Source organism: Rhincodon typus, chromosome 23, assembly GCF_021869965.1.
Source record: "Rhincodon typus isolate 14 chromosome 23, sRhiTyp1.1, whole genome shotgun sequence".
Taxonomy (NCBI): domain Eukaryota; kingdom Metazoa; phylum Chordata; class Chondrichthyes; order Orectolobiformes; family Rhincodontidae; genus Rhincodon; species Rhincodon typus.
Window position 1 is genome coordinate 45493054 of NC_063354.1, and position 12391 is coordinate 45505444.

At 42.9% G+C, this 12391-nt stretch overlaps 1 protein-coding gene across 2 annotated transcripts in view; it reads left to right on the forward strand.

The window, feature by feature from the left end:
- The window catches only part of galk1 (galactokinase 1), a 30580-nt gene extending 18929 nt beyond the window's left edge, over positions 1-11651 (forward strand). Inside the window, exon 8 of one of the 2 annotated variants that reach the window (XM_048610724.1) lies at positions 11526-11651. In XM_048610724.1, the coding sequence (XP_048466681.1) occupies positions 11526-11555 (30 nt within the window). In that variant the 3' untranslated portion in view covers positions 11556-11651. Of the gene's footprint in view, positions 1-1144; positions 4244-11525 lie in introns of those variants that run through there. The other variant, XM_020531006.2, reaches the window with a different exon arrangement.
- Positions 11652-12391: the final 740 nt, after the last annotated feature.

Below are 12391 nucleotides of genomic sequence, written 5' to 3' on the forward strand. Positions count from 1 at the left end.
AGGGGCAGACTGCAGTTAATCCTCTGGGTTAGTTGGGAATCTAGTTGCATAATTGCAGCTCTGTTTGGATTTTCCTTCCTGATGGATGTCCAATAGTATAAATGGATGCACAAATTTGAAAATACAGTTGTGTTAAATATTTCTACAGATGGGGTGATCCAGTACAATTTTACTTTGGTGTAAGCCATTTCAAAGTGAAAGCGGGTTGTTCACCAATGGCAAGAAATGTAGTGCAAATCTAGAATCCTCTTCCCTCAAAATAGCTGTGGGTACTGGGGAACATTGTAGTTCTTAAGACTGATTGGTTGTTAGTTTTTATTTTATTCATTGGTGGAAGGTGGGCATCGTTGGCTGGCCAGAATTTATTATCCATCTCTAGCTGTCCTTGAGAAGATGGTGATGAGCTACAGTCTATGTGCTGTAGATGAGAGGAGGCTCAGTTCTTATGAGTCTGGAATAACTCTGACTCTGCTAATAGAGTTGTAGTTTCTGGGTGTGCCTCTATCATTTTTGCTGAATCCTTGGGACTGTATTCATCTGTTTCAGTGGACCAAAACACTTGCATCTTAATTCGGTCCTCAACATAACGCAGCGCTTCATTAATCTTGTCTCTTGTCTGTCTAACCACAGTGGGACGGAATTAATCCATTCTGGGAATCTATTAATTTAGTCCCACTCATAACTGTCTTTCATGTCAATGTCTGGAATATATATTATTGGTGGGCTGTACTTGGCTTTTTACTTGCCGCCTGCTTGTTATCCCACTTGTCGTCTAACCAAGACCCTTGGGGTTTTTTCTTCTTGTTCTTTTCCCTTTCCTGATCTTAATGTATTAAGACATTCTGCATCTGTAGTACCTCCCCTTGAGTAGTCTCTTGGCTTCTTATCTCTTTTGATTTCATGTGATAGAATCTTTTGCTTGCCCCTATAGTTTCTTCTTCTGACAACAAATACTAATAAAAAACAATACTATGGCTTCTGCTTGTTTTCAGTCATATGGGGTGCATTTGGGTGGTGGCCCAGTCATGTGGGTTGGGTGCTCTTTGCTGTTTTAGCTTGTCCCCCTGACGAGTTTCAATGCAAATATTGGTTTTCTAACCTGAAGATTCTTTGCAGAATATAAAGTACCATCTTTCATTAACAGGACAAGTACAGTGGAACAGCAACATTCTATATAACTAAACCGTCCAGTGGTGCCCATGTACTGAAACTGTAAGAACATATTCTCACCATCTCAACACTAACAATTATCCACATCCCTTCGATGGAGCCGTGTAACAACCCACAAAGCAACTCTCGCCTGATTCCTGTATATGGAAGAAATTTTTTGACAAATGTGAGAGAGAAAACATTTTTCAGAGAAATTCTGTCAATAACAGACTCTGATGGGTGACAAAAACTGAAACCCCTGACTCCTGGTGAGGAATCAGATATGACCTTTAGTCCATTGGATCCCCTGGCTTAGTGTGGAGTATTGTACAACAGAACCCAACACAGCCATTATGCAGATATATTTGGGAGAGCTGCCTGTCATCTGCAGTACTATAACTAGTTTGAAGGAGTCACCAGTCTCTTTCCCAGGTCCTCCATGTTTATACCAGGGCTGCTTGATGCATATTGGGTTTGTAACTAAAGCAGGTAAGTGGAATTGAGATACAGGTCAGCCGTGATCTAATTGAATGAACACAAGAATAAAAATCAGGTCATTCAGCCCCTCGAGCCTGGTCTGTCATTTGATAAGATCATGGCTGATTTGATTGTGGCCTCACTCCACGTTCCTTTTCTGCCCTCAATCCTTGAGGCCCCTGGTGATCAAAAATCTGCCTAACTCAGCCTTGAATCTATTCAGTGAAGATTGCTGGAATACCTGAAAGGAGCTGAATATTCTGTTCCTGTTTCAATGCTCTTACCATTTTGTACTTGTCAAAATTTTAGTGGCTGTCTCTTCCAACACTGCTGGATGCAGTAGTCTTCTGTTGGCAAGTTAATTAAGCTTTTTGTTTTGTTTTCTTGGAGAAATTGACTTTTACTAGAATGTTACTTCAGGGCACTGGACCCCTCTCTCCCTTAATAGTGTATCCATGTGGCCATTCTCTGTGTTTGAGCCTACACTGTGAGCATTGATAGGTTACTGCTACTGCACAAGGATTACTTGATGTCTACACCTGCAGGTCTCACCAGAGCCCACTGCATTGTGATCGAGCACTGAACCTAGAACTTTATTCTGTGAGATTCAGTACCAACCTAGGCTATGGACCTAACCCACTAAGCCATCCAGAGAAGAATTGAAGTGTTGGTGTGTGAACCATAGTTATTGATGAGCACATTAGGATGTGACAGAACTGCTACTTCTTGGTACATGGTACCATTTGTCCCAGGTTTTTCTGTTGTTTCTCAATAAAATTTAGGGTACAGTTTATGCAAATTCACAGTTCAGCTGTTCTTTGAGATATCCATATTTTCCACTCAAAAAATCCAGTAACACAAAAAAAAACTTCGTATGGTGGTCTGAAGTGTTTGCTATTTTAACCCAATGAACCTAAAAAGAAATTGCACAATACATGTCTTCCATGGTACGTATAGAAGATGCTCGACATCTTTGCTTTGGAAACTATTGTCTGAGGAAATCTATGTTTGAAGTTAGTCAGAGAAATGATATCGCCTGCAAATTCAAACTCTGGCACTGTTCCATTAGATCGTGGGTGATCTATAATCGACTGGCATTAGTTTTATAACCATCACTACCTTTACTTGGGAAAAGGTTATCTATTTCAGTTTTTAGCAGAGGAAACAGTTTCTTCTTTCACCTTCCATTCACCACCTAAAACACTCTTGGATAACCCCTTAAACCTCTATACTATTCACAACAGATTCCAGTCTGTAATACAAACCATGCACCACACTGACCATTCCTAATGGAGTTGTTTTTATATGTGGTGATTTGTTAAATTTAAGTACAGTTGCCTTTTGGGGTTGCTTGTACCCCTCCCTCATTTCCCAAAAAGAAGTTTCCACTCACCTCCTCTTCACCCAGCTTCTGTTTCTTTTCTTGTCTCAGTCGAGGACCGATCGACTATCATTTGAGGCACCGTTGCTGCTGCGAATGGCCTGTTGACAGTAACAGTAGTATAGCCACTGGTCTTGTTTAACATTTGAACGAGAATCATGTTTTTGCTGTTGAGTTGGAAAATACCAATAATGGAGCTGACCTGATTGTTGGGAATTGTAACATTGTTTTATAGGCTTGGAATTATTCAGGCCCTGAAAGTGAGGGGCAACAGTGCTAATATCTGGAACATTGTCAAAGTAGAGACACTTGTTAATATGTAGCTCAGAAAAATCAGAAATTTGGTGGAGAATTCCTGCCCAGTCACTAAATGTTGGGAAATAATTGTTACTTGGAGAGTTTCAAATTTTCTGACTTTCAGTTAACATTACCAAAATGGTACATATCGCGTGTGTCTGTTCCCGATTTTGTTGCTAGCGAGTTGAGACTCGGTACAAAACCAGAATATTTAACTAAAGACTTGAATTTGTATAGCATGTTTCACAAACTCTGAACATTCCAAAGTACTTCCCAGTCAAAGTCTATTGTTGAATAGTCTGTGTTATTCTTTAAGAAACATGGCATCCAGTTTCAAGACTACTGTAACTCATGACATGATTTGGCCAGATACCAGAAACAGTTCTGCATATGCAATCAGCTTGCATAGATCTCCTGCTGCATGCGAGTTCCTCAAACCCTTTTGTGGTTTAGTAATAGGTAAAGCTTGATCAAATTTATATGCTTCTGAATTTTAGCATTGCAGAATTTAATCTTTAATTATGTTGTTTTAAAGAATGTGGATTGCCTTGTTTAGAATGACGAGCCTTACTACTTCTGGGAATGTTTGAATTATTGTCAGTAAACATTAAGGTACATCTAATTTGGCCATAAAAGGTCAGAGATTTTCAATATGCTATAGTGCATAGTTAATTCATAATTTTCATGGATAATAATCAGAAACTAATGATCAGATGAGGACTGTACTGGCTCCCTCTGTTCAACCTCTTCAGTTGATTAGAACAAATGTTTTAAAGCTCTTTTTTGCACATGATGATACCACTCTCCAATTAAAAATGTAGTTATCTACTTTTGTGGTGAGTAATAAGGAGCCAATGACCAAGGCCTTTTTTGAGTTAAAACATGTGTAAATCTTTTAACTGTTAAATGTGAGGAAAATAATAAAAAAAGCAACATCAAGCATATGGTCTCCGAGTAGTCACTTGCTCCATCTCCTTCCACCCCCAACACGTGCACAGGTACAAAGTTAAAAGAGAATAGTGTCCAAAAAAAAAAACAGTTTTTAGAGTGTTTTGGTTGTCTTTGAGACCTAAGGTATTAATCTGGGGTCAATTTTGGTTTTCTGGCTTCTTGGATGCAGTCTAGTGTAGTGAATGTTGCAGTTATTGAAAATTCTCAATTCCTTAATGATTTTTCTCCAGCTGTTTCTGCGGGAACCAACTTCTTGAGTGAAAATGGAGACAGAAACTTCTATAATTATTTGCTCAAATGCTTTCATAACCTTCCTTGAACTACTAGTTCCAGTGTGTATTTCCAGAATATTCTTTTGGGTTGGTCTGTCTGCGATGGCTATTATGTCAGTGTTTCATACTTTGTTAATGTCAGTCTGAAACCGTGGTAGGATTTAATGGGTGAAAACCTGACAGTTGGCCCAAAAAAGAGTAGTCCGGTTTCACAGTTTCTGTCGATCATTGGCAGAGTTTCCCCATTATCCTTTAATAAAGATGTGGGAAAGTGGGTTGTTTCTGTGCTCCTATTTTCATAACGACTTTCAAATTTAAACCTTTGTTCCAGCAATATCCGTAGTCATCAAGCCTTGTCTCCATGCAGAGAAACATTTGAGATGGATTCTGGGTAATCCAGGATGGGAGAAAACTTTGAGTTTTTTTTCAGTGTGAAGCGGATTTCCTCGACTTTCTTGGAGCAGTAATTACTGTTTTATAAGTTGTTGCATTGTTTTGGAATTTTTGGGGAAAAAAATCAAAATGACAGTACTTTAAAAAAAGAACAGGTACCACTTGGGAGGTGTAAGAAGGGAGCAGTGACCTTTCACGGCTGTCTGACCAGGCAGTGACCTTTCATGGCTGACTGCCTGTGCTGTTATTTCAAGCATCTCTGGAAATCAGAGTTTGGTCTAAGAAAAATAAACAAACAGTAAAATTCACAACTGACCTTGGAGAAACCTCCGTATTGGGAGCTGCTCACAGTAGGGGAACAGTTGTGTGTTTTTTTAAGTCTAACCATTCTGTGTTTTTTTTGTAAATTTGCAGTAGGCTTTTTTTGTTTGTTTTATTGCAATGTGTCTCTAGATTAAACTTTTTTAAATATAGAGGTACTAAGTTACCCTTGAGCAGTGTTTTTAGAACAGTAAGACTGTGCTATTTTCTGGGTCTGTAGATTGTTAAGGTGCAAAGATGGCTTTTAGTTGAATGATGTGCTTGTCCTGTCAGATGTGGGAAATTTGGGAGAATTTCCATGTTACTAATGATTATGTCTGCAGGAAGTGTGTTTGGTTGCGAATCCTTTCAGAATGCATGGATAGGTTGGAGCGGCAGTTAGAGGTAATGAGGAATTTACAGGAACAGTGGGTGTGATGGATGGCAATTTCAGGAACGTAGAAAAAGCACAGATACAGTCAGGTAGATGGGTTACCAATAGGAAGAGTAGGAGAGGTAGGCAGATAGTGCAGGAGTTTCCTTTGGCTATCCCCATCTCAAACAAGTATACTGATGGAAAATGTAGGGGGTAATGGACTGTCAAGGGAATGTAGCACCAATAACCAAGTTTCTGGTACTGAGACGGGCTGTACTGTAATGAAGGGTATGTCAGGTTCCAAGCGATTGATTGTGATAGGGGACTCTTTAGTCAGAGGCATAGACAGACATTTCTATGGCTGGCAACAAAATATCAGAATGGTGTGTTGCCTCCCTAGTGCCAGGGTGAAGAATGTGAGGGTGCAGAATATTCTCAAAGGGGAGAGAGACCAGCAGAAGGTCATTGTAAACATTGGAACCAATGACATTGGAAGAGAAGAGGACGAGGTTCTGAGGAGAGAATGTAGTAAATTAGGCAGGAAGGCAAAAAGTAGGTCCTCGAGAGTAGTAACATTTGAATTACTCCCAGTGCCATGTGCTAGTGAGAGTAGGAATAGGAGGATACAGCAGAAAAGGATAGACCTGATCTAAAAGTTCTAAATTGGAGGAAGGCCAATTTTAACGGTATTAGGCAAGAACTTTCAAAATTTGATTAGAGGCGGATATTTGCAGATAAAGGGATGGCTGGAAAATGGGAAACTTTCAAAAATGAGGTACCGAGAGTCCAGAGACAGTATGTTCCTGTTAGGGTGAAGGGCAAGGCTAGTAGGTGTAGGGAATGCTGAATGACTAGAGAAATTGAGGAAGAAAAAGGAAGTATATGTGAGGTATAAACAGCAGGGATCAAGTGAACACCTAGAGGAGTATACTGAAGGGAAATCAGGAGGCCAAAAAGGGGACATGAGATAGCTTTGGTAAATAGGGTCATGGAGAATCCAAAGGTTTTCCACAATACATTAAGGACAAAAGAGTAACTAGGGAGAGAACAGGGCCCCCTAAAAATCAGCAAAGTCACGTATATGTGGAACTGCAGGAGATAGGTGAGATACTAAATGAGTATTTTGCAGGATGGAGAAGGATTTGGAAGCTAGAGATCTTGGGAAATAAATAGCGGTATCTTGAAAATCTATATTACAGTGGAGGACATGCTGGATGTCTTAAAATGCATAAAGGTGGATAAATCCCCGGGACCTAATCAGGTGTACCCTAGAATTCTGTGGGAAGCTAGGGAAGTGATTACTGGGCCCCTCACTGAGATATTTGTATCATTGAGAGCCACAGTGAAGTGCTAGAAGGCTGGAGGTTGGCTAACATGGAATCTTTATTTAAGAAAGGTGGAAAGGAAAAGCCAGGGAACTATAAATCAGTGAGCCTGGCATCAGTTGTTAGAGGGGATTCTGAGGGGCAGGATTTACATACACCTGGAAAGGCAAGGACTGATTAAGGATAGTCAACATGGCTTTGTGCATGGGAAATTATGTCCCACTAACTTGACTGAGTTTTTTGAAGAAGTGACGAAGAGGATTGATGAAGGCATAGTGGTGAACATTGTCTATGTGGACTTCAATAAGGCATTCAACAAGGTTCCTCATGGTAGACTGGTTAACAAGGTTAGATCACAGTGAATACAGGGAGAACTGGTCATTTGGATACAAAATTGACTCAAAGGTAGGAGATAGAGGGTGGAGTGGAGGGTTGTTTTTCAGATTGGAGGCTGTGACCAGCGGTGTGCCGCAAGGATCAGTGCTGGGTCCACTGCTTTTTTTCATTTATATAAATGATTTGGACGTAAATATAGTAGGAATGGTTAAGTTTGCAGATGACACCAAAATTGGTGGTGTAGTGGACAGCCAAGAAGATTACCTCTGAGCAAAACAGGACCTTGATTAGATGGGCCAAGAAGTGGCAGATGAAGTTTAATCTAGATAAATGTGAGGTGCTACGTTTTGGTAGGGCAAATCAGGGCAGGACTTATGCACTTAATGGTAAGGTTATTGTCGAACAAAGGGACCTTGGAGTGCAGTTCCTTGAAAGTGGAGTCACAGATAGACAGGGTAGTGAAGAAGGTGTTTGATACAATTGCCTGTAATGGTCAGTGCATTGAATATGGGAGATGAGGGGTCATGTTGCAGCTGTACAGGACATTGATTAGGCCACTTCTGGAATACCGCATTCAATTTTGGTCTCCCTGTTATAGGAAGGATTTTGTTAAATTTGAAAGGGTTCAGAAAAATGTTGCCAGAGTTAGAAGGTTTGAGTTATAGGGAGAGGCTGATTAGGCTGGGGCTATTTTCCCTGGAGTATAGAGGTTTATAAAATCACGAGGGGCATGGATAGGAGGAATAGTTAAGGCCTTTTCCCCAGGGTAGGGGAGTCCAAAACTAGAAATCATCGGTTTAAGGTGAGAGGGTAAAGATTTAAAAGGGACCTAAGGAGCAACTTTTCGTGCAGAGGGTGGTGTGTATATGTAATGAGCTGTTGGATGAAGTGGTCGAGGTTGGTACAATTACAACCTTTAAAGGGCATCTGGATGGGTATATGAATAGGAAGGGTTTGGAGGGATATGGGCCAAATGCTGGCAAATGGGACTAGATCAATTTAGGATATCTGGTTAGCATGGAAGAGTTGGACCTAAGGGTCTGCTTCCATGATGTATATCTCTATGACTCTATGGTCTCACTGTGAGCTATATGATTCCAGATTAATTTTAATTCTAGGTAACTACCCCTTGGATAGCCTTTTCCAGGTATGATAATCTGTAATAGCCATTAGGCATTTCTTTGTGTAATCCTGGAATTTGACTGCTTTAGGCCAGATAACTTTGGTAACCTTTTTAAAGTGATCAGCTCATGTCTAACTTTAATTTCCTCTCTATCTCAAAGTCTGAGACTTCTATATTAGCTGTGGAAAATTGGGCTTGAAAGTGAAGCAGTTGATACAATAAGTACAAATGTTCCCAATTTTTTTAAAAACTGAAAGAATTGCAGATGCTGTAAATCAGGAACAAAACCAGAAGTTGCTGGAAAAGCTCAGCAGGTCTGGCAGCATCTGTGAAGAAAAAAATTAGAGTTAACATTTTGGGTCTGGTGACCCTTCCTCAGAACTGATGGTAGCTGGGAAAACATCAGTTTATTTGCAGAAAATAGGGAGGGGAATGGGGTGGGGAGTAAATAATAGGATAGAGTCCGAAGAGAGAGAAAAGCAGTTGGATAGACAAAGGAGTTGGTAACAATCTGGCTAGGACAGTGAATAGCTGTCAATGGGGATTGGTAGTGACTAACAATAGGTTGTGTGTAATGGCAGACTATGTGATAACAAGACCTGGTGTGTGGGGTAGGGGGCTGGGACATGGGAGAATTTAGGCCCTAAAATTATTGAACTCAATATTGAGTCGGAGGGCTGCAGGGTCCCCAAGTGGAAAAGGAGGTGTTGTTCTTCCAGCTTGCGTTGGGTTCACTGGAACACTGCAGCAAGCCAGAGACAGACATGTTGGCCTGGGAACAGGGTGGTGCATTAAAGTGCAGGCAACTGGAAGCTCACGGTCTTTTTGCGAGCAGAACATAGACGTTCTGCAAAGCAGTCACCCAGTCTATGCTACTTTCCTCCAATGTAGAGGAGACCACATTGTGAGCAGTGAATGCAGTAGTCTGGATTCTGGGAAGTGCAGGTGAAGTGTTGCTTCACCTGGAAGGTATGTTTGGGCCCTCGGATACCGGGGAGGGAGGAGGTAAATGGGCAGGTGTTGCACCTTCGCTGGTTAGTGCCATAGGGCTGTGGGGAGGTGTTGGGGGTGAAGGAAGAGTCGACCAGGGTGTCCCGGAGGGAACGGTCCCTGCGGAAGGCAGACAAGCGAGGGGAGAGGAATATGTGTCTGGTGGTCGCATCTCTCTGGAGGTGATGGAAATGCCATCTGATGATCTTCTGGATGTAGATGCTGGTAGGATGGTAGGTAAGGACAAGGGGGAACCCTATCTCTATGCAGGAGGGAAGAGAAGGGGTGAGGGCGGAAGTGCGGGAGATGGGTCGGACCCACTTGAGGGCCCTGTCAACAACGGTGCTGGGGAATCCTCAGTTGAGCAAAAAGGTGGACATTTCGGGGGCTCCATTGTCTAAGTTGGCCTCGTCTAACACGTGTGTCGTAGACGGAGGAACTGAGAGAATAGGATGGAGTCTTTACAGGAAGCAGGGTGTGAGGGTGTATAGTCCATGTAGCTGTGGGAGTCAGTGGGTTTATAGTGGATATTAATAACCAGTCTGTTCCCAGAAATGGAAACACATGTTGAGGAAGGGAAGGGAGGAGTCCGCGATGAATCAGGTGAATATGAGGCCAGGGTGGAAATTGGAAGTGAAATTGACAAACTTTCTCAATTCTGGACGAGAGAGAGAAGCAGCACCAATGATATCGATATGTCAGAGAAAGAGTTGTGGGTGGGGGCCAGAATAGGACTGGAACAAGGAATGTTCCATATACTGCATGAAGAGACAGGCATAACTGGGGTCCATGTGGGTACCCATGGCCAACTTCTGACCTGAAGAAAATGGGAGGAGTTAAAAGAGAAGTTGAGGAAGAGGACAAGTTCAGCCAAGTGGAAGAGGGTGTGCTGGGTGGGGACGGTTCAGGTCTTTGCTCCAGGAAGAAGCCGAGAGCTGTAAGACCCTCCTGGTGGGGAACGGACATGTAAAGGGATTGCACCGTCCATGGTAATGAGGAGGTGGCTGGAGCCTGCAAACTGGAAATTTTGAAACTGGCATAAAGCATCCGAGGAATCACGTATGTACGTGGGCAGGGACTGGACCAGGGGAGAGAAGACTGAGTCATGGTAGGAAAAGATGAGTTCAGTGGGGCACGAGCAGGATGAAATAGTGGGTCTGTCCAGACAGCCCTGTTTCTGGATTTTTGGAAGGAGGTAGAAGCAAGCTGTGCGGGGCCGGGGAACTATCAGCTTGGAGGCAGTTGGGGAGATCACCGGATGAAATGAGATCAGTTACCGTAGTTGATACAATGGCCTGATGTGTCATGGTGGGGTCATGGTCCAAAGGAAGATCGGAAAAGGTATCTGAGAGCTGGCACTAAGCCTATGCAATGTAGAGGTCAGTACGCCAGACTACAACAGCATCGCCCTTATTGGTAGGCTTAATAACAAAGTCAGGGTTAGATCTGAGCGCAAGGAGTGCAGTCAGTTCAGAGGGAGACAGGTTGGATTTGGTGATTTTCAGCATGTAAACTGACATTTTCCCAGCTACCACCAGTTCTGAGGAAGGGTCACCAGACCCGAAATGTTTACGCTGATTGTTTTCTTCACAGATGCTACCAGACCTGCTGAGCTTTTCCAGCAGCTTCCGTTTTTTTTCCTGATTACAGCATTCACAGTTATTTCGGTTATTATTCAGTTTTTTAACTCACTACCACAAGTCTTCTAGGCATGCCCACCTTGAAGAAGTTCTGCTCCTCTTTCTGATAGGATTTCTGTTCCAATCTTTCTTCTTGTCTGCCGACATTAATTTCACTATCACCCCGGTGTTTGACCAAGTATTTGCTAAAACCTGTTTCCACAGCCATATCACATTCCTCAGTGATTGTCTCTAGCTCACACTCACCCCATGTGGATTCCAACTGAAGTTTCATCCCTCATGTTTTGAATCCCAGGATCACAGATATCTCCATGATGTTCAATGCTCCACAGACAGCTGCCCTTGCGACATCCTGAGATCCATACTCAGTGCCATGCAACGTCACATACAGACTCTCAACCTTTCTCTCCAACAGCATCGCAACACACTGGCTCAGGGTGGCGCCACTCCGCAGTTCCACTTCATTCTCTGGCTCATTTGCCATGCTAACAGGGAACTTTTTCTTTTCCTTTCAGGCATCAAGGCCCACAAGATGCAACAGCTGAGAGATACCCATGGCTTTCTGGAACCTTCCTCTCCTCCCCTACCCTCTGACTCTATCCCCTCTCCCAACCCCACCTCTGTCGGGTATTCACCATCCCTCCTAACCTTCCACTCTCTGATGCTAAACGTTCTGTACTCAGCAAAGGCCTCAGCTTTATCTCTCTACATCCCCACCTTAATGAATTTCAAGCACGACATGATGTTGAACTCTTCTTCCGCTTTCTTCGCCTCTGTGCCCATTTCTTTGGACAAGAGTCCTCTCCCCATCCCACAGACAATTTTGCCCAGTTTCAACACTCTCCCTCCACCTAGACACCTCCCTCTGGACTTTTAGCTGCACTCAATCTGTTCATTGAGAACTGTCGATGTGATATTGGTCACCTCAATTTCTCTGCCCCCCTCACCAAATTCAACCTATTCCCCTCTGAACTGACTGCATTCCGTGCGCTCAGATCTAACCCTAACTTTGTTATTAAGTCTGCTGATAAGGGTGATGCTGTTGTAGTCTGGCGAACTGACCTTTATGTTGCAGAGGCTGAGCACCAGCTCACAGATACCTCCTCCTACCTTCCCCTGGACCATGAACCTACCATGACGCATCAAGCAATTGTATCTACTACGATAACTGATCTCATTTCATCTGGTGACTCCCCTGCCACTGCGTCCAAGCTGAAAGCCCCCAGTCCCACGCAGCTCGCTTCTACATCCTTCCAAAAATCCACAAACAGGGCTGTCCAAGCAGACCCATTGTTTCAGCCTGCTCCTGGCCCACAGAACTCATCTCTTCCTACCTTGACTCGGTGTTCTTTCCCCTGGTCCAGTCCCTGCCAACTATATC